Below are 22,715 nucleotides of genomic sequence, written 5' to 3'. Positions count from 1 at the left end.
TTCTAACGCAACATCCCCATCTGGTGGCCACTGTGCCACTTCAACATATTTACAGGCTTCTTTTCATGAACGAAAACATATGGCCCGACCAAAATTGCTTTAAACATAGGAAAAAAAACATGTGAGGAAAGAAAGGTAAACTATTTAAGACTCAAAAAGCTTGAATAAACTATTAAATTTAAGAATGTACAGACACTCTACATTTTTTTTTCTCGCATACACTAAACACACCGAAGTTTACAATATCTTTATCACTGTAAGGCTCAATTTCATAGTTGCTATTAATTAAAGCAGACAAATAATATCTAACAGTCTACCACTGGAATCTTTCAAACAGAGCTTCTGCTTATGTAATTTCATGCAAGAAGTCATGCAGGAACATATTCCCCACTAGCCTTGTGTACACTGGAGAGGGAAATCACACTAACACCTTTCAACAAGAAATGCATTAAAAGCGTTGCTTGACAGAAAAGGTGTTAAAGATTACCTGGCCAGCGCAGTTAAGGCAATAGAGTCCAGGCCAATATGAAAACGACTCATTATCACTTGTGCTCTAAGAGATATTAACCATAATCTTCCAGAAACACCGTGAATTAAGTCTTTAAAACCATGCCCATGAATAACTAGCTTCTGACAGATTTATTGAAGAACTGAAACATTATACGAAGCAAGTAACTTCCAATTTTGATCAACAATGTAAAACGCCTGCTCTGTAAAGAATATCTTGATTTAATTACTAATACAGCATTGGATTTACCTCTCATTTCTGTGCAAATATTTTCCATTGGCCTGTGGTCAGTCAGCTTTTCAGACTCTACTTTGCAGTGTTCTTTCAACATTTTTGCTTGCATAAAGTAATCATTCGTGTCCTGTGGCTGTATTTCATGCAGAATCATCTGCAGACGACCTGCACTTTCTACACATCAAAACAAGAGGAATATTTAAGATACTTTTGGTTTTCACTTCCAGTTCTTTATACAAAGGTAATTCATTTGGGGTATGTAAGTACAAAAGAAAGCTATTAGCACTAAAAAACAAATACAAAACTATGGTGATTACGAGAATTAAGGAAGAAAGAAAACCAGACTTTACAGTTCTCTGCTTTGAAACAGATGCAACACCACAATCTGCAAATGCTCAGAAGTCAAGACAACCTCTACCAGAAGCTGAAAGAGTCACTTAAGATTATGACATAAAATGAGCAATTGAAAGGGAGGAGTGCTAGCTCTAGTTCTGAATCATTGTAAGACAAAGAACTTCAGGAGCTTCAGATTTTAAAAGAATTCTTTTGGGGTTTTGTTTGTTCATTTACCTGAATCACTGTCCATTGGAATAAGACCCTCCGGTGATGAGCTCTGCACTACTGGTGATACTACAGCAGAGAGTTTGTATGACATCAGAATGAGTCTAGCCACCATTTCCTTCCATTCTGCTGTCAACGTCAAGTTACTTAAGTAAAAAACAAAAACAAAAAAACAACACAACAAAATCGCAAACATAAACCAGCACCAACATGGATTAAAAATAATTTCATATTTACAAGGAAGAACTGAAACTACAAACAATTCCGCAACAGTATTTACGAAAACTATATATAAGGTACACTTTGAAAACTCCTAAGACTGAGTTTAACACACACAAAGGAAATATCCAACAGCTAGCTAAACAGTGCAGCAGCCAGTAAGAGTTCTGAAAGCTATAGGTACCGGATTTTGTCACAGATAACAATGTATGGTTTTATGTTCTCCTGAGAAGCTCTGGCACAGTGCTTAAATATGGAGTTACAACTTCCTATTTAGCAGTATGTTTTACTTACTTAAAAGGTAATTGCTGCAAAGCCGCAGTTATACAGTGCACCCTTCCATACATCGGGAATGATGCTGCTGCTTGAAGCAGAGACTTCTTAGCTTGAAATATTTCTTCTTCAACATTCCCCAACAAAAGCTTGATAACTAAAATTTTAAAAGTATGGATTTGCATTATACATACATACATATACTGTATTTTCTAAGAAACAAGTCTGTTTTAAAGAAATAGGAATAAGGTGTGTCTGCACAACAATTTAATGGAAAACGCACAGCAATTTCCTTGTTTACACTTCTCACTCTTTGGTCATTTAAATAAAAGTTACTGTTGCTTTTTAGTTACCTAAACTCCAGCAATATTTGTTACAGTATATTTGTTATTTGGTACAGTCTGTCTATCCAAATCAAACAGCAGCTCTGAAAAGCACAGCCCAGATTCTATACTCAGGGACAACCTTCCTAGCTCGTAACGAAGTCAGAAGCAGCTACCTACCACACACTGAAAGTCAGACTTCAGGAGAACATTAAGGATCGGAAGTTTACGCTTAAATATTTGAATCTTACATTAGCCACTAAAGAACCTGCCCAATTTTCAAGGATACATGTGCCTACTTTATTTATATTCATACCATGCAGCATCTCAATGTTACAATCAGAATGAGTTACAGACCCAAGTAATGAACTACGGATAACTAACAACAGGAGATGCTCTATACCAATGAGACACGAGGTTATTCACGCATTTGCTTTATTTGTGGCAACCATGACCATGTCTCAGAATCATGATTTCACTGCATATGAAGAAAGTATTAACAGGCATTTGTGGAGAAGCCAATAATGGCACAAAAAAGTATACAATAGTGACTTTACAACAAATTACATCCAATGCTTTATTACAAATAACGATCTTCCTTTTACTGCAAATTGCAAAAGGTGGAGGAAGTCTGTTTAATGAATTGACCAAATCCACCACATCTAGAGCCTCTCAGCTTTCACTCAGAGGCACTAAACCAAAGAAAAATATTTCACATGTGAACAAAGTCTAATTATTGTAGAAATGTATGTGCAGGACTGCAAACCACTCAAAAATGGTTCCAAGTGAACAGAGCTCCAAGGGGCAGTGCTGCAAATACCAAGCACTGGAACATGACACTGAACAATTACGGCTGCCTTCGCTCCAGGTGAGCAAGCTCTCAGAGGATGCAGAGGTTCCTTTCCTGCATTCTACGTGCACAACTTCATGAGGCTTGCTACGAAGGCCTCAATGTCACTTTCCCTCTGATCAAAATAATAACAAAAGCCATCTCCTAAGAACATTCCATAGCCTCAACATAAGCAGGACTAGATTGAGATCCTACTAAGGCACTTGGCTTCTTAACAGTAAAACCAAATATACTTAAAATCCTATTAGAAATAAGCATCTCTTACTCATTATGCCTCCGATCAAAAGCCTCAAGGAAAAGCAGAAAGGTTTCAAATAAATATCAAAAAAACATGGGGGTTCATGTCCCCAAAAGCTTACCTGCTAAAGTGTTCTTCTCCACTGTGCTTACTGATGTGTTTTCATCCATCTGGAGATTATGCTCAACCCATTTTCCTAAACAAATATGCTGTAGTCCTTCATGATGTACTAAAAAGTTCAACAAATATGAAGCAGTGACACAATCGTATGGCTTGGTACTTGTGCTAAGATCCATTGCTGCTTGGAACAGGAGATCTAGATTCTCAGAATCCTGAAAAAAAACACAACAGTATTGTGCTTATTTTATTGAGCTTCCATATCAATTTAATTAAGCTACTTAGCACTTTGGAATCTAAGAACATACTTTCCAATAAGTTAGCTGGTACATATTGCTTAAGAAACACTTTCTTTGCACTGATCATCTTATACTCAAAACCTATCTGTGTATGTATTTAGCAAAGATACAATTACACACACACACTTTGGATAGGGCCAGTCATTTATAAAGCAGTATTCAAACATGCTGCACTTCACAGGGGGGCAGTTTTTGATACTTCTTTTTTTTTTTTTTCAAAATACTGGTTTTATCTGCTAATGGACATCACAGAGAAGGATAATTTAAGGAAGCAGTATTTGTTCACCAGTATTTATGAATTTAAAAGTAACATTTCTGAAGTAGTAAACAGAAAAATCAGTATCGAGTCAAAGGGAAAAAATTGGGAGAAATCAAAAAAGACAATCAGATAATGAAATCTGAGACCAATCAGAAAGGAAAAGAAACACAGAGCTGAATTTCTTAAAATACATGAGCAACCAAGTCAAAACACCTCAGTCATTTACAAAGGCAATCCACAGTTCAGGAAGGAGCTTGCACAAACAATTTCTCTAATAGTTCACAGTCATATATATTGGCTGGACGGTCGCACTCAAAGAGTTACAGTCAACAGCTCAACGTTCAAGTGGAGGTCAGTGACGAGTGGTGTTCCTCAGGGGTCGGTATCGGGGCCTGTACTGTTTAATATCTTTGTCGGCAACATGGACAGTGGGATCGAGTGCACCCTCAGCAAGTTTGCAGATGACACCAAGCTGTGTGGTGTTGTGGACACGCTGGAGGGAAGGGATGCCATCCAGAGGGACCTTGACAGGCTGGAAAAGTGGGCCTGTGAGAACCTCATGAAGTTCAACAAGGACAAGTGCAAGGTCCTGCACGTGGATCGGGGCAATCCCAAGCACAAGTACAGGCTGGGCGGAGAAGGGATTGAAAGCAGCCCTGAGGAAAAGGACTTGGGGGCGCTGGTGGATGAGAAGCTCGACATGAGCCGGCAATGTGCACTGGCAGCCCAGAAAGCAAATCGTGTCCTAGGCTGCATCAAAAGAATTGTGGCCAGCAGGTCGAGGGAAGTGATTCTGCCCCTCTACTCAGCTCTCGTGAGACCCCACCTGGAGTACTGCATTCAGCTCTGGAGTCCCCAACACAAGAAGGACATGGAGCTGTTGGAGTGAGTCCAGAGGACATCAGAAAGCTTAATGACACTCTGCAAAGTCAGACAAAAATTACAAGAAGCAGCAACGAAATGCTGCTGTGCCTGCAGTACAATGTTTACAATGTTGTGGGAAGGAGGTCCAAGCATCAAATATCTGGATATTCATCATCATTCACAAACATGTGCAAGAAGTTGCAATTAATTATGGACTGAGAAGAGGTTAAAATCCTTTGTACTCATAAACCACCATTTATCCAAGGGCATCGTGAGACCCCACCTAGAATACTGCGTTCAGCTCTGGAGTCCCCAACACAAGAAGGACATGGAGCTACTGGAGCAGGTCCAGAGGAGGGCCACGAAGATGATCAGAGGGCTGGAGCACCTCTGCTATGAAGACAGGCTGAAAGAGTTGGGGCTGTTCAGCCTGGAGAAGAGAAGGTTCTGGGGTGATCTTATTGCAGCCTTCCAGTACTTAAAGGGGGCCTACAAGAAAGCTGGAGAGGGACTTTTTACAAGGGCATATAGTGACAGGACAAGGGGCAATGGCTTTAAACTGAAAGAGGGTAGATTTAGATTAGATACAAGGAAGAAAATTTTTACATTTGAGGGTGGTGAGGCACTGGAACAGGTTGCCCAGAGATGTTGTAGACGCCTCATCCCTGGAAGTGTTCAAGGTCAGGTTGGATGAGGCTTTGAGCAACCTGATCTAGTGGAAGGTGCCTCTGCCCATGGCAGGGGGGTTGGAACGAGATGATCTTTAAGGTCCCCTTCCAACTCAAACCATTCTACGATTCTATACTCAATGACCTTCCAAACTACTTCATCCATTAGCGAAACAAGCCTTCATAGTTAAGGGCAGAAACTATGTAAAAATATATAGAAGATGCTAGCAACGAACGCTACTGCGGACAACTTGAATCAACTTCTAATTTTCAGGAACTATGCTCTGTACCTAACCCAAGTACCTGGTTTAATACAGAACATTCATCTTTTACAAAATGATTCCTTTTAAGCTATTTTTAATTACATACCTGTAAATTAAACACAACATCACGTAGTTTCATCAAAAGCCCAAATGCCAGAACTTTTACTTCCTCAAAAGTACTGGCAAAACATTGGATCAAAGTTCGGACACGAGTAGAATCAATCTCCTGATCTAACTGAAAAACTTGTGCCTGACCTGTTAAAAAAAAAAAAAAATCAATGCCTCACATAGTTTTGTTGTGATTCTTTCCAGAATAAGCACTGTATTCACATTTTGCTTAGCTATATTAAAAAAAAAGCATTAAAATAAAATTTTAGCCAAAGCATTATTTTAATATTACTTCTCTTAATAGGTATTAATATGCCATATTTACTGTTGAAAAAAAAAGGTTACCATATCCCAAAAACTACTCTCAGTAATACAGAAAGCAACTTACTGCTAAAAACACAATCTCATTTATTCACATTAAATTCAGCATGGAAAATAACCTTTATTTTAGCTTTGCTTAAAAATTCTTTTCCTGGAAGTATGTAATGTTAGAAAATAATTCCTCTCAAAAAAGGTTTAAAACTTCAGTGTGTTTTGGCCCTTGGTTTTTGAGGTTCTTTTTGTCAGAGGAATAATCCCCTAAAATGAAAGTCATTACAATATTTTGCTTTTAATTTAGGCTTAAAGGAGCCATGACTTCTGGCGACTGACCTAATGCTGTAAAAAAGCCAAACATTTTAAGATAGTAAACAAGTGCACCACATTCCAGCACAGAACACAACAGTAGTTAAATCTCCTTTGTAGAAGAAATGTCAGCCTTCAGAAATCCTAAAGCTGCTACTGTAAACAACTCTCAATACAAGTTTCTTTAAAAAAACAAAAAGGCAATAACAACATACCACAGACTCGTAACAGACACATTAATGTGTTCATGATTAATCAGGGGGTTTGAGAAAAGATGCACCAAGAAAGCATTTTTTCTTCCCTCTCAAAATCAAATTTTATCTTACATGTCTCATTTCTTAAAAAAGTTACAATTCAAGACAGAAAACATAAAAGTATGTTGGCTATATCACCCAGAGACAAGATTTACCAAGGCTATTAATATTCCAAAGCTTTAACTAATACTTCTTGAATTGGGCTGTGAAGAAAATTTAAAATAACAGCAGCACAACATCATAAACAAATTGTTTCTTATTTAGTATAATAAATAATGAGAGAAGAGTATGCAAACTTTTTCAATCTAGAGTTTTTAAGGTCTCAATGTTTAAATTATCTATTATTAAGATGATGGAACAGGAAAAGGGGTAAATATATTGAGTCTTGTTCAAGAGTTTTCTTCCTAACAACAAAAATTCATTTAAATCCTTGCTAAAAACAGGCTATGTAAGAAAATCCCAATTTATGGAAGATATTCCACAGGATACAAATATTTGTATTTACTTCAATATTCCATTTTCCAGTAAAACTTACTATCCTTCCTTCAGGTAAAATGAAAGCGACACAGGAAATGCCATAGAAATCAAGGACTAAGAATACCATTTTACTTTTACAGAAATCGACTAGCTGGCATAAAAATATCTCCAACACCTCCCATTCCTACAGCCTATAAATTAGGATTCTCACCTTTTGGAACAGAAAATATTTCTGCTATTGATCCTAAAATAGTTAGTGCAGAAAATCTGGTTGGGTGCGATGAACCAGGAAACAGTACCTCAAAAAGTCTGTCACATACAGATGACATGAAATCCTGAAAATCAAGAAAAAATTTAAAGATAGTTTATTTGCTGCCCTACAAACAAAAGTCTAAGCAACTCAATTCAAGGCATTCTGCCTTACATGTTACCCAAAAAATTATGACCTTACAGTTAATTTTGGAAGATGAGAGGCCTACTACTTTGTAGCAACAAGTTTCTTGTTTTCTAGAGTACAGTGAAGGCTGGACAATCATTTGGTTTTGTTTTTTTTAAAAAAAAAGTTTCCCTTTCCCATAAAAAGATGGCCGTTGTATCAAAACCTTGAAAATTAGTTGAACAAGAAAAGTAGAACTCAAGACAAGAAACAGTTTAACACAAAGAAAACTGATTATGTGAGCCTTCCAATAGAAAAAAAAAAAAGGACAAATACAAAAGACGTCTTCATACAGAAGTCTTCACACTGAAGCTCTGTCATTCATTCTCTCACTGATCATTCTGAAGAGCTAGAAAAAGGCTGAAGCTCAACAGATCTCTGTTTTAAGTCCAGGTAACTTAACATTTGCTACTAGACTGCCAGCAGCTAACAGGATGTTTACCTGAAAATTTTATTTTGTATTGAGGGTACATCTCCAGTCATTCCTCACTGCTGTTTCACTTCACATAATGGAGCAAGCCCTCAGAAAATAACCTTTACTGCTTTTGAAAAAAATTAACCTTAAAGACACCCTCCATATACTAATGGGCACTCAGTTCATGAGACAACAGTGCATTTAGTCAAAATTAACCTGGGCTATGTGCGTACAGAGTGGACAAGGTCCTCAGTACTCTTTTGCTTTAGAGGTTTCTTCCCTCTGCACTGCGCTATTTCCTAACACAGACACAGATTAACCTACTCAGAGGTGTAAGAACAACGAACTATCTTTCAAAAACGCTATCTGACCTCGTATCCGTATCTCTAGCAGTCTAACTTACTTTGTATTGCTGCAAAATCCCCAAAGGATGTCTTTTCGTTGAGTCTTCAAGTAACTCTTGCTTGGTTTTATTTTGCTCCAATTTAAAAAGCACCTGGGAACTTTCTTGTATCCTACAAAATAGCTTTTAAAACAAAAGCAAAACATAGGTAAGGCAAGACTCGTTGACAGTTAAACAAGGGAAAGGGGGATTTTCAGCGTGTTTTCCAGATCATATTGCTTTTAATTTCTAAAAGTTTTGCACGCAGTATAACACAGAACAGATCCTTCTCTCTCCACTCCAAAAATCATTTTTTGCTCCCCATCTCTCGTGACCAACTTTTTCCCCCCTCCCTCTGCACTTCCAACATCTTCTTCCATTTTCCTCCTTAAATTCATGCCAAGTCTTCCCCTCCCACGTCTTCAATTTCCATGGAACATGTGTTCCTCTATTAAAAAAGCTCAATTAATGCATATAATTTTTATAGCTTCAGTGTCTTTTACAGAGTTTGACTCGCCTCAGGAGTGCTTCCCCTAGCTCTTTTATTATTCACTGGTGTTATTTCATTTCTTATTACACTCCCGCTAACACAATTTTTCCATCTCATATTCCTCAGTCTGCACCAGACAAGAATGGAAAGAGATAGACTTCTCTTTCATTTCTGACCAACCTATTCCCTCATTTTTCCCCTGTCTCAAATTAACTATTTTCTCCTTCCACACTGCTTTCCTTTGTCATTAACATCTTCCAAAACGTTCTTCATACACACATGGTTTCCTCATTTTCTCTATATCCTTCTACCATGATCTTGGCAACTTCCACAACGTTGACACACTCAGTCCCTGCAGACTATAACAGCACAAGCCACATGTCGTGCTGTTCTCTTAATGTTCCTCTGCCTTTTCTTCCAACTCAGGTTGCTGAAGCTGATCAAGTGACTGTGAATTTGCGTGAGGTCTGGTAAGTCTACATAAGCACACTCTTAGTCCACAACAAAGGCAACACAACGTTCATTTCTTACTCTACGGCACACTGCTTTGCTGTTGGTAAAGTATGCAGGTTAATTAACACTCACTACCATTCATGACCAAGTTACTGCTTCTATCACTTAGTCTCTTGCTTAAGCCATCCTTGCCTGCGATGGCTTATCACCATTCAGTTGTGTAAAGCACAGAACATAGCCCTGGTCTTAGAGCTTCTACTCTTTCAGATAAGCAGCTTCATAACATGCTCAGTAGAATTATTTTTTTTTAAATGATATATAACTAAAGTAATAGGCACATTAGACATTGTTTACAGATTGAAATTACCTTTCTCAGTAAAGAACTTATCTGCTGTCTTACTGAAGGAGACTGGCTGTTCAAGTTGTACATCATAAAAAATTGAATTAGTTGCATTTCTTCCAAAGACACAATTTCCGTGCTACGATGGGTTTCACAAAGTAAACCTAAAGCATCAACGCAAACCTGAAAGACATTTCGATGTTAACCACAAAAGAGTTACAGGAATCTAGGATGACACCTTTGTTTTAAAACAATGCTGACACAGTATTTAGGATCGAAGCAATGATTCTAATTTAAAGACAAAAAAAAAAAGTTGAAAAAGTTGTCCCTTTACCTGATTGTGCTGATGAACTAGACCCTGTTTTACACATTCAGTGGATACAAGACCACTACTCATGATACTTGAAAGTTCTAGGTGTCCGTGAGCCCTAGCTGCTCTTAGGCATGCCATTAATGCTCCAAGAGCTCCTCTAGTACTGCGAGAGCCTGAAGAAAATGAAAACCAGTAATAATTATGGTTTGATTAAAACAAACAACATACTAATTGAAACGGTCGTCAAAAACTCCCGATACTTCCAACACATGACCCCTACCTCCCCCTTTTATTTTTTACCCCAAAAACCCCAAAAGAGTGTCACAGATAAAACTAGTTCTAAATCGCCTGGCTCCCAAAAAGCTTTGTCTTGAACATGTCCTACGAAAAAAAGGACCTTCTGAGGTCTCACAAGCCTTTATTTTAGAATTACACTAAATTACGTCAAAACCCACAAAAGAACCATAAATCTCGTATCCACATATTTGCAACAAAAAACAATCTGTAAAGCCCTGTTAGTGGACACGCCTGCGTATGAAATAACAGCAGAACAGAAAAATAGTAGAAAAAAATAGTGATATTTAAAAAAGCTTGGCATGTACAGAGAACAGTAAGGCACTCACAGTTAGAATACTAATTATTTTGCTCATGGCATGAAGACAATCTTATAATTAACATGAATTCCACCTTGAAATACTAACAGCAATAACCACCATCTGGAATTTTTCTCCCACATTAATTCTATAATAGACCAGAAATCACATTTCCAAGATTATTTTTTTAAAAAAGTCATAATTACAAATATGGTATTTATTTTCTTACCTAGATTAGCATCTGCAGAAGCCTGAAGAATTCTAATCATGTAGCTCAGACTGTCAGGGCTACATTTAAGCAATTTTGGTAAATAGTAATCTATTATATAAGTAGTTTGGTCATGGTTCCCTTCACATAGTATTGCTAGAAGAGGAGACACCCAGATGTCATGCCATTGGTCAATCCAAGTACTTTCCTGAAAACTCGAAGTAAAATGGGCTTTGTGATTTGTAAACATGGTTTCCAAAAGATCAGTAGCATAGGGTGCAAGAGATTGATCACTCATCACATCCAAGATTTGTAGGGGAATTGTTCTGTCCAACTGTAGTATATTCTCAGTGCCCACATACTCCACAAGACAGCCAAGAGAAGCGTATTTTCCTTTTACATGCCATTCCAAGCTTAGTAAACTCTTTATCAGTCTTGCAAAGAACGGGTCAGATTTTTCATTCGATCCAGTAATGGTGGCTCGGTGTATCTGAAGAAGATTCTTGAATATTAATTTTGTTTGGTGTCTAACAGCATCCAGAGGGTGTTCCCAGTGTGTATAAATGTATCCCAGCAGCTTCCCAAGTACATCTGAGTTCCCATTAAGTTTGATTTTTAGATTTGGAGAGCCTGAAACGAGGGCAGCCAGTGCTGAGTTAGTCCAAATAGCAAGGATTCTAGACAAAGACGCTGCCATACTGGATTCTTTTAACCTTTTAAAAAGAACAGACAAAAGATTTCATTATTGGCATTTGTCAATTTTTTTCAAAAAATAGGTTTTTAATTTAAAAATAATTATTCATCACACTAGATTACTTTGCACTAAAATAGGTAAGGAGACACTAACCATTCATCAAAGAAAAGGAACTAACACAAAAAGGAGGAGATGAACTGGATGCTGCAAAGTGTTGTATGCTTAGTTACTTGACATGCTGTCAACTGGTCACAGCTACATCCTGATTTCGGCCGAGACAGAGCTAGTTTTCCCTTTAGCAGCCGGAAGAGCTCTGTGTTCTGAATTTAGTCTGGGAGTTGTTATGAGAAGAATGTTGATAATGCACTGATGTTTATACTGAGACATCAGGGACCTTTCAGCTCCCCATGTTTTTGCCAGGGTGAAGGAGCACAACAGGCTGGAGGGGAGCAGAGCCAGGACAAAGGGCCCACAACTTCCCTTATCATTTGAACTTAGACTTAAGATTGAGGGCCAAATTAGCCAACAAAGTATTCCATATCACACAATATCATGCCCAGTATAGAGATAAGGGTTGACCAGGAAGAAGGGCTCTTGCTCTTCCAGGACTGCTGTTCCAAGGACTCTCTCGGACTCTCAGAATTCTCTCTCTCAGACTCTTGGAGTTCTCTCTCTCTCTTTTTCCTCCTAGGTGTCTCACTCATCTAGGATTCCAGTGTTGGGACTTAACTGTTTGGAATCGTTTGCCGGGACAGGACAGGTGTCCGTCACCAGGTGGTGAGCAATTACACTGTGCATCACTTGTTTGTGTATATTATCATCACACGCATATATATATAAACTTATTATTATTGGGTTTAATTATTACTCTTAATTTCATAGTATTGTTATTATTAAATTGTTCTTATCTCAACCCACAAGTCTCCTTCCCTTTTCCCCTTTAATTCTCTTCCTCATTACCTGGGAGTGAGGGAAGGTGAGCGAGCAGCTGTATGGCATTTAAGTTGCCAGCCAGGCTAAACCACAACAAGCTAAAAGCCCTAACTGTGGGGAAAAGAACCTGACAAGTCACTTCGCTATTTTAAAAACAAAAATAAAAATTAATATCCAAATGCTAATATTTGAGCAGCATTATCTTGTCGCATGCTTCTTGAAAATATAAGCAAAACTTTTCATTGCCATATAAAGCCATAAAAACTGAGTATCACATGTGCAAAAACAAAATCAAAAAAATGACCTCCACGGCAGGAACACAAGTTGAACTCAATACACATTTTAATCTCCTATCCAATAGTGCTAGTAGTCCACATCAGATGCAAGCAGGTCAATGCTTGCAACCAGGAAAAAAAAATTAAAACTCATCTTACTATAAATATTCCACTCATTGGCACACTTTGTTTTCTTCTGTACTTTCAAAAGCACAGGAGGTGATGTCCTGAAACTGAAGTTTATCCATCTTCAAAACAACTGATCTGCCACACTTTACCATCAGTGTAAACTAATCCCACTCATGTTGGAAAAACAAGATTTCATTTTAGCATGCAAGAGAAAACTGTAACTTAGAACTAGCCAGGCAATATCGAGACATTATATTTTTTTCAACTTATAGAGTTATTCTGAATATATTAAAAAGATTACACAACCTGTGGCAGAAACTAATATCATTACACTGGAAACATCAAAGAGATATTCCACCAGGAGCATATGAGCCACACAAAAATACAAATAAAATGATCGACTCCCTCCTCCCAAACATGAAACAACACAAATCAAAACACAGGCTTACTCTGAACTCAAAGACAACAAGACTGATGCAATATCTAATAATAGTTTCTCTCCATTGTCACCCATGCTGCCATTCTTCCATTCCAGCATAGCCAGTGCTCCATGGCAAAGAAAGAGAAGGACCGAGTCAGGGAGTTCTTCCATACACAGAGTCCCACAGTTACTCACGAACCACGCGGGCACATCTGCACGTTGCATTGACCCAAGAAGCAAGTCACTGACCTGTAACAGCAAAATAACACCCATTACAGTATCTCAGCACAGGAGAAAAGCTATTTTGTGCATAACTGAGACTCTCAGAAGATCTGAAAAGATTTCTTATACATTGTTTTCTCAAATTCAAAATCCTAGTCTTATTATTTCATACAGCAAAGAGAATAAAGGATTTACACCCCAGCAAAAGGCTGATACAGAGATTGGCAAGTCCTGCTAGACCTACCAGCAAAGTCTCTGAACAATACTGGTAGCGCTGATTAACGACACTATGACATTTCACAGTCTGTAGTGAAGAAATACACTTACCAAGGAAGGTAATTCTTCAACTGGCTCATACATAGCTTTAGTAAACAGAATAACAGCCAGTCCTGAGGTAGTCTGAACAGTCTGCAGGAGAGTTGCTACAGGGCACAGAAAGATATTTTACATTAGAGTACAGCAAACATTGTGTGCTAGAACTATATACTGAAATTGTAAAGAGATGGTATTAAATTTTCCAAGACTGCTTGTAGTTGTACAATCACAAATCTGTAGCATCCACCTGGATAGCAAGTATTAATGAATTTATACTCTAATGTAATAGTAAACTATTAATACCTTTTAACAGACAGAAAATATAGAACTGTCCAGTAAGACAAGGACGACTGTGGCAGAGCCTACTGACATTTATATTAAATTCTACCAGACAAAAATATCTAAGAAGTAAAATCAATTAGTTATAGTGCATCAATAAATAGTTCTGACAGTATAATTCATATAGATATATAAAATTTAGGCAGGCACAGACATTTGGTGAATCTCAAAAGTATTTCTGTTATTTCTAAATTACTAGTATTAGCATTTACTTTGGTTTTTTGTAGCAGGATAAGTTAAACTGTACACTCAAAAATTATGATCTACAAACCATAGCCCACCCGAAGACCTACTACTGCTGCCACTTCCGTTAATCTTCGCAGTTCAATTTCTGTTCAAGCTAAACTAAGTTTTTATACATACAGGTTGTGTTTACTACAAAGACAACAAAACTGACTTCATAAAAACACACGGTTACTAAACTTACCATCCATTAGGAAGTTTGTGGAGCTTTTCAGTAGACTACACATACTTCGCCAAACAAAAGACTCATGATGTTTCCAAAGACTTCCCTGGATATTTTCTTGTAATTTCTGTACAAGCATCATTGAAACTTTAATGGCTATCAATAAATCGTGCATCAACTGAGTCTGAACAATACGATTTCCCTGATTTTTTCTGTGGGAAGAAAAAGATAGACATGCACACAATAAGGAAATGAAAATTATTCTCCATCACCAGCAGAAAACTACATTCTGTCAACTTCAGATAAAATTAATGGTAAAAACTAATTTTTTTTTTTAGTTGACCAGATACGTAGCCATAGGAAAACAAGAAGTAGATTCAAGGGCAGTGTTTTAAAATGAAGTTAAACGTACTGACAAATTCTACTAGTTTCTGCAGGTTCCTGTGACAAACTTTCACTCATTTGATTCTGCCTGAGCAGAGGTGAACTTTTCCAGAAACTTTCCAGAAAGATCAAAAGAGCACAGTGCTGCTCCTTTCTCATTTTTCAAGCAGTTCTTCCACTTGCAAAGCGTATTTCTATGATTTGACTTACTTCTAATGTGAAGACAGAAAACACGTAAACTTTTAATGTACAAAACACTCAAAAGAACCCTTCTGCTCTGCATACATGATGAGAGATCACAGTGAAGAGGCTTCACTTTATGCAATGCTGGAAAACGTCAAGATATTAAATGATGACTACTGTGACAGACTAAACAGAATATCAATACTGAATTAAACACTCAAGGCAAGTTGAAGAGCATTACTCTACCTGAGTTTTAACAAGTGTAACTATTAATTACAGTCACAATTCAGAGAGCAAAACCACAACTCAAAGGCCTCCTTTAAAAGTAGTAGCTCTAAGAGTATCAGTGCCTTAAATATTACTGCTTTTAATTTTCCTCCTTCCTCTCTTATATCATCATATTGTCACAAAAGAAAATAAATTCATCAGCAGTTTTTATTTAAAATACATATCATTGTAAAATGATATTCCCATCTTTTATCAATGCATGGCTATCAAAGCGATATTCCAAACCCTATCAGATTACCTTGCAAGAGTGAAATAAAAACAGATAAAATACAGCTTATATTGAATTCACTTGCCTGTTTTCTTCCTGAATGTCAAGTAGTGACTTCTGCAGGAACTGAAGAACTAGTGAAAACAATTATGGTATGAATTTATTTAAAAGAGAAATAAAACAGAAAAATTCCAGCAAAGCAATCATACATAAACATCCTATCCAGACACCACAAACTTTATCCATATGGTGTGTTTCTTCCACTCCATAAACAAATTCAACTGAAATTACAGTGCAGATCCAAATGTAAGATGCTGAAGCAAAACCTCAAGCTGGTTTGTGACAACCTGCTACAAAACAAGAGCTTCCAAACCACTTTGCCTAACCCTGTGAGGTACTGAGAGTTCTCATTCCTCAACGAAAAGCTGAAACTACCAAGGGCTAAAGACAGAGCAGCAATAAAATGTCCACAGGAAGCTGTGAACATTATCTGCATAGTGAGGGCACAATATGTCAAGTTATCCCCTATTACCAGCAGATCAGACTTCTGCCAAATTATTGCCAAACAAAACTCTTGCCACAGCAGGCCTGGGCCTGCTATAGTCAGGACTGGCTGGTAGCAGCTCAGTGTTATCACATCCAATTTCATCATGAGGCACACGACAGAGAATACTTCACGTAAAGTAACATGGACTCCCTCAGCCCTTTTAAAAAACACTCACTGGTATCTCTTCAGATTTATATCTAGGACTGCTCAACAAAGCCAGATTGACCTTGACATTAAAGGTACAAATCAAGAGAAAGTCTTTGACAAAAAAGTATCATGTGAGGGTACTAGTTATTAAAAATTAATTGAGTGGAAATCAGATCTGATACAACTTTATGTCTACCTCATGTTACTTCTCACACAATCCTCCCCCCAATAACCTACAGTGAAATTTATTTTACCATAAATAAACTTTACCTTCTTCAAACAGGTTCTTAATACTTGCTCTACCTAGAGGAAAGAAAAGACATTTTAACTAGTGAATACTAGCCAATACCATGTATTCTACATAGATAAATATGTAAACATTACCATTAGGTGCTGCACCAAGATGCAAACCAATGCTGAGCAAGTTAAAACAGAAGACAATACATTCAATGTCATCATACCTAAGGTGAAGTCCTCCATACAGGAAGCAAGGTTGTCCAGTACTTTTCTGTACAAATATATATCTGTGGTTTTCAGTTCTTCCCTAAGGCAGCGTACAAAGCTTTGTACAGCTAACGTCATAAACTCTTCAGGAAGACAGTTTAGTGAACTGCAACAGTAAGAAACGGCATGACTGGTTAGCTCACACCGTGGTGGTTAAATATCCATCCGCTTGACTAAATTCCATGTCAGCTAAAACTCCAGGAACAGACAGATGTTGATTCCTGCATGAAAACATGCAGCTAGAAAATCTGTCAAAGGGGTGTAAAGCTCTGGCATCCAACCAAGTACAGGGTGGAAGCCCTGCTTCTCTCTGGGACAACAAATGTTTTTGGACATAGAAATGAAGACAGCTAAGCACTGGATCTTAAAAATGTTAAAGCTGTAATAAATTCTCTAAAGAACTACAACAGTAATTTTGCAACAGAAAAATGTAATTGCAATAAAAATAGGCACAAGAAATCACCGTTTAGTTATGATTCCTCTGAACAGTATTCTCTTTACACTGTCAAAGTTGAGATTTTTTTTTAACAGACGTATTTTAAATTTCTACTCTAATATTGGATTTTAAAATTCAAAGTGCTAATTATACATTATGTTGTCTTTTCAGTAATGAAACAGATCAAAATAACATTTCATTTGGAAGTTATTTATCCAGTGATATCTTTTATTATTTAAGATTTTTAACTAAGCAAGAAAAACAGTACATATTCACATATTAGTATCACAAATTTTCAGTAATTAAACAACAGCAATTTGTAGTGCATGACAAATTACTGACTTCTAGGTAAAAAGAGCGTTTAAAAAAAAAAAAAGGCTTACTATTCAATTTTTTACCTTGCTAAGACTTTTTTCAAGGGATTCTTCACACTCAGTGAAAAATACATCTCTCCCAAAATATCCAAACAAGCTTTAACCATGGGATCACAAGCAGAGTTTTGATCCATCTTCTTTATCAATGGCATAATCTATAATTGACAGAACACACGATCAACAAAAACTCTGGAGATACCCTCATCATTAGCAGAGGCAGAATTCCCTCTCATCCAAGTACATGGTGCAAAACTGTCCTCTCTTTACCACATCCTGTGGAGTTTCAGGTATTGAATAACATTCCAAGAACACCTCTAATACCAAAAATACATACACAAAAACAAGGAAACTTGGTATCACTTGCCTTCTATCACTTTCAGTAACCGTAGCTCCTGGTAATTTAAGGACTAGAACTACATTTCTGCCTAACACATGTGAAGTGGCAACAACTGCTTTTTACCTGTTTCCAAGAATGTTTGAAACTTCATAGATTTTATTTTAGAATTGTATTTCCCATTAACAGTGCACATGACACGCAGTCAGTTACCAAAAGCTACAGTAACAACAGCGAAGCCTTACTTGTTTAATGCACTGGATCTGCTGGATGCCATCACGCAGCTGTGCGCAGCGGAGAAGCAGAGATGCCAGGTTTTGCTCTTCAGCCTTTGAAAACTCTACATTTGGAAGAAGAGTCTCTTTTTAGAAAGGAATTACAATAAGCAGTACAAACATCATTCACAATAAGAAATCACTGCTTAATTCTTCGTTTTTTCCTATTCCAGTAAGCCTACTGGTGCCACAATCCCTTAAGTCACCTTACGACACCTTAACACCATGTTTTTTTTCTAATAAATGAAAAAAAATACAAATTTCACTGTAACGTAATAGTAGGCCTCATCTTCAGTATGAGGACCAGTTTCACAAAATCACAGCACTGCCGAAGTTGGAAGGGACCTCTTGAGGTCATTGGGCCCAACCCCACTGCTCAAGTTGGGTCACCTGCAGCAGGCTGCCCAGGACCATGGCCAGATGGCTTTTGAGTACTTCCAAGGATGGAGACTCCCCAGCTTCCCTAGGAAACCTGTGCCAGCGCTCAGTCACCCTCACGTGAAAAAAAATGTTTCCTGATGTTCAGAGGGAACCTCTTGTGTTTCAGTTTGTGCCCATCGTCTCCTGTCCCATCACTGTTCAACAGGGAGAAAAGCCTGCCTCTGTTTTCTTTACGCCTTTCTTTCAGGTATTTTTTTACACATTGAGAAAGTCCCCCATGAGCCTTCTCTAAACGAGGCTGAAGAGTCCCATCTCTCAGCCTTTCCTCATAGGAGGGATGCTGCAGGCCCTTCATCCTCTTAGTGACCCTTCACTGGACTCGATCTCCAGTATGTCCATATCTCTCTTGTACTGAGGAGCCCAGAACTGGATGCAGCACTCCACGTGTGGCCTCACTAGGGCCAACTAGAAGGCAAGGAGCACCTCAAAGTAACTTTAGTACATAAATCTTCTATTCCTTGTTTTTGGTTGGTTTGTGTTTTGGTTTTTTTTTAAAGTAAAATCACTGCACGTTTATCTCATCAAACACAAAAACCCAACCACAAAATAAATGAGCCTTTGAACAGTATCTTTAAATCAAGTTAACTACAGAAAATACAAAGACTGGGAAAACACAGTCAAGATGATCTCCAGAGATCCCTTCCAATCGCAACCATTCCGTGATTCTTTGAAATTCAGTGTTATCCCACATATTAAGGCTAGTACTTCAGGCAGCACTGAATTACAGGCTTGCAAGTGGGATCACAAGACATTCTACCACCTTCATGTCAATGATAAAACAAAGCAAAAAGCTTTCAAACCAAAGGCATGGTGCTCTAAAGGATTCTTCTAGCTCTGCGAAGGTAAGAAGTCATTGTCATTACAAAATAAAAACAACCCACAAATAAGCAAACACACCTAAAACTCGCAAAACAAAACCACCAGAAACAAAACATAACAAGAAAAAAAAAAAGCAACCAGATCAATTTCAGTAGCTACTCAGACGCCTTCTACTAACAAAAAAATAAACTACACGTTAGTTCAGAAAAAAACACTTACTCTGAAGTTTTTCAAGCTGGTGATGATCAAGAAAGAATGCATCTACCTGAATTTCCTTCTTCTTCTTTAAAACCATTTTAGCCAATTAAGAGATACCTGCTCAAAAAAAACCCCAACAAACACAACCCACTCCGGTCACATTGTTTTAAAAGCACAAATACAAACACTTTTTATGATAATGGTCTTTTGACTGTCCTCAAATGTTTACTGCATTATTTGCGCTTTTTTTTTTCTCAAAAGAACAGCGTGCTCTACTTTTCTCCTCTACAACCACTTCAAGCATTTTGCCCAAAATTCACCCAGACTTCATGGCACAAAATGGAACACACAGAAAACGGGATTTCAGCATTTGCTGGATGACTGACAAACTGTCTCACTGGAGATTTTACTGCACTTGTTATGTAGCCTGTGGCATGCCCCTGAATCAGGGTTCAAAAACGTCAAGCAGAAGCGTGGGAATTACATCACGAAACTTCTGTTGCTGTTTTACCGTTCAAAACTCATTTGACTTGTATTAATGTAAAGTTAGAACTGTGTAGCAAAGCGGTTTTGTTTCTTCACAACGTATCGAGCAGTTCTGTGCTCGATAATGGAGTATAATGGAGGTTACAAATACCAAATTATTTTTCTTCTTTATGGTAACGGCAATTTAACATACTCTGCAGTTTCACTGACTTAGGAGCTCGTTATCACAGAACAGCTGAGGTGGGAAGGGACCTCTGGAAGTCACCTGGTCCAACCCCCTGCTTCAGCAGGGCCACCTGGAGCCCGTTACCCAGGACCACGTCCACGTGGCTTCTGAATGTTTGTCTGGACAACCCGTGCCAGCGCTCCGGCACCCTCCCACCACATCTGCTGCTTCCTGATGGTCAGGGGGACCCTCCTGTGTTTCAGCCTGTGGCACCACCGAAGAGAACCTGGCTTCGTGTTCCTTGCACCCTCCCTCCACGCATTTACACACACGGATAAGACCACCTGGTCTGTTATCCAGTCCCAGTAGTGATCATGTAACTCCACGTATTTGCTTCTAAGAACAGGCGGCCTCAGCCTTTTCCCCCGGCAGCGGGCACGCACGACAGCATTCCCCAGCGCGACAGCGCCCGGCCGGGCAGCGAGGCCGGTGCCCGGGTGCGGTAACAAACACGGCCGCCCTGACGAGAGCCCGACTCGCCGCGCCTCAGCGGAAGCCGCAGCCGCGCCCGGGCTCCGCGCCGCCCTGACCCACCGAGACGGCGCGGTTCACGCCGCGCTGCCGGGTTCCCGGGCCGGGCCGCACTCGCCCCCGGCATCTCCCCCCGCCCCGGCGGCCTCGCGGCGGGCCCGGTGCGCAGCGGGGCCTGGGGAGCAGCAGCAGCCGCCAAGGGAAGCGGCGCGGCTGCAGCCGGCCGCGGGGCCGCCGCCGGGGAGGCCGTGGCGCGGCGGAGGGCAATAGCCGAGGGAAAGGGAAATGCCGCGAGAACCCTGCCCGCCCCTCACCCGAGCGGAGACTCACCCACCAGCGCCGCCGCCCTTCCCGGTCTCCGCTGCCCCGCCCGCACCACGTGCTGCCCCGGGAGGGGCTGGAGCCGCCCGCCGCCAACCGGGGCGCGGGGGCCGCACCGGGCACTCCCCGCACCCGCCCCGGCCCGGCCCTGCCGCCTGTAGCGGGATCCAGCGTCGCCTCACCCCGGCACCGGCCCCCAGCAGGTGTCTCCCGGCGCCTGACGAGACCCGCGGGGCGCAGCCGCCGCCAGCGCCGTTCGCCATTTGGGCCAGCCGCGGGACGGCCGAGCTGCTGCCGGCTCCAGCGCCGGCCTCGGAGCATCGTCCTCGGCGGCAACACAAGGAGGACATGGAGCTGCTGGAGCGAGTCCAGAGGAGGGCCACAAAGATGATCCGAGGGCTGGAGCACCTCTGCTATGAAGACAGGCTGAGAGAGTTGGGGCTGTTCAGCCTGGAGAAGAGAAGGCTCCGGGGTGATCTTATTGCAGCCTTCAGTGCTTAAAGGGGGCCTACAGGAAAGCTGGAGAGGGACTTTTGATAAGGGCTTGTAGTGATAGGACAAGGGGCAATGGATTTAAACTGAAAGAGGGCAGGTTTAGATTAGATATAAGGAAGAAATTCTTCCCTCTGAGGGTGGTGAGGCACTGGAACAGGTTGCCCAGAGAAGTTATGGCTGCCCCATCCCTGGAAGTGTTCAAGCTCAGGTTGGATGAGGCTTTGGGCAACCTGGTGTAGTGGAGGGTTTCCCTGCCCATGGCAGGGGGGTTGGAACTAGATGATCTTTGAGGGCCCTTCCATCCCAAACCATTCTATGATTCTAATTTAAAGCAGCTAGAGTCCAACAAACTTCTGATTCCCCCTTTAACACTGAAGTTGCACAGTCCCCTCTGACTTCCGACATGGTAATGGCCAAAGGAATTGAGAAAAGGTTTAACCATTTCCAAACACACAGAAAATAATTAGTTTTTCTTAGTCGGTTGGTTGATCTTCCCTCTCTTTTGTGTTCAGCCATTTCTAGGAAACTGACAGCATTATTTGGCACTATGCATTGCAGTGACCGACTTAGAATGCTGGACTGTCTTCAGCTCAAAAGAAACTGAACACTCGTGTGATTTAACCTTCCAGCTGAATCACACAACACCTCCTCATTTAGTGTGAACAAAGTCTCCAACAAGCTAAGCTAAGCTAAGCCCCCAGTTCCTCCTGTTCAATTCAATACCTGCACATTTTAACATTCAGTGTGATCCAATTCCTATAGGTTCCTCAATTTCAGGGAAACCCTTTTCAGGGTTCCAGTTCTGTGTATTCCAGCTCATTTTCTGGAACACTAGGGATAACTTACAGCAACTTTCTGCTTTCCAAAAGAGCTTTACTCTCCCCAAGTCTTTCCAGTTAGAGGAAGCATCAATGCCAGGGAGCTGTCAAGTAACACTTGAATCCACGCTTCATAGTGCAACGTAGAGCAAGGAGAAATTAAACTGTAGCATGCAAGACCCACACACACTTCAATTGCTCTGTTCTCCAAGAGCCTAAGTTTCCAGCATCTGAAATAATAACTTATTTAGAAATAG

The 22,715-nt window shown here is 39.9% G+C and overlaps 1 protein-coding gene across 2 annotated transcripts in view; it reads right to left on the bottom strand.

Moving 5' to 3' along the window:
- THADA (THADA armadillo repeat containing) overlaps window positions 1-19,738 on the bottom strand; it is a 180,179-nt gene extending 160,441 nt beyond the window's left edge. The window contains exons 1-19 of one of the 2 annotated variants that reach the window (XM_086628885.1): window positions 19,663-19,738; window positions 18,154-18,248; window positions 17,599-17,729; window positions 16,722-16,870; window positions 16,531-16,563; window positions 15,652-15,700; window positions 14,525-14,715; window positions 13,771-13,865; window positions 13,250-13,470; window positions 10,791-11,482; window positions 9,990-10,141; window positions 9,683-9,838; window positions 8,394-8,516; window positions 7,351-7,474; window positions 5,783-5,931; window positions 3,328-3,538; window positions 1,817-1,952; window positions 1,313-1,449; window positions 758-916 (exon numbers count right to left, since the gene is read on the bottom strand). In XM_086628885.1, the coding sequence (XP_086485011.1) occupies window positions 758-916; window positions 1,313-1,449; window positions 1,817-1,952; window positions 3,328-3,538; window positions 5,783-5,931; window positions 7,351-7,474; window positions 8,394-8,516; window positions 9,683-9,838; window positions 9,990-10,141; window positions 10,791-11,482; window positions 13,250-13,470; window positions 13,771-13,865; window positions 14,525-14,715; window positions 15,652-15,700; window positions 16,531-16,563; window positions 16,722-16,870; window positions 17,599-17,729; window positions 18,154-18,248; window positions 19,663-19,738 (3,079 nt within the window). Of the gene's footprint in view, window positions 1-757; window positions 917-1,312; window positions 1,450-1,812; window positions 1,953-3,327; window positions 3,539-5,782; window positions 5,932-7,197; window positions 7,206-7,350; window positions 7,475-8,393; window positions 8,517-9,682; window positions 9,839-9,989; window positions 10,161-10,782; window positions 11,483-13,249; window positions 13,471-13,770; window positions 13,866-14,524; window positions 14,716-15,651; window positions 15,701-16,530; window positions 16,564-16,721; window positions 16,871-17,598; window positions 17,730-18,153; window positions 18,249-19,662 lie in introns of those variants that run through there. The other variant, XM_086628895.1, reaches the window with a different exon arrangement.
- Window positions 19,739-22,715: the final 2,977 nt, after the last annotated feature.

The sequence above is a fragment of the Tauraco erythrolophus genome, chromosome 2, assembly GCF_009769465.1.
Source record: "Tauraco erythrolophus isolate bTauEry1 chromosome 2, bTauEry1.pri, whole genome shotgun sequence".
NCBI classification, from domain to species: Eukaryota; Metazoa; Chordata; class Aves; order Musophagiformes; family Musophagidae; genus Tauraco; species Tauraco erythrolophus.
Note: the sequence above shows the minus strand (reverse complement) of the source record. Positions and strands in the feature narration are given on the sequence as shown.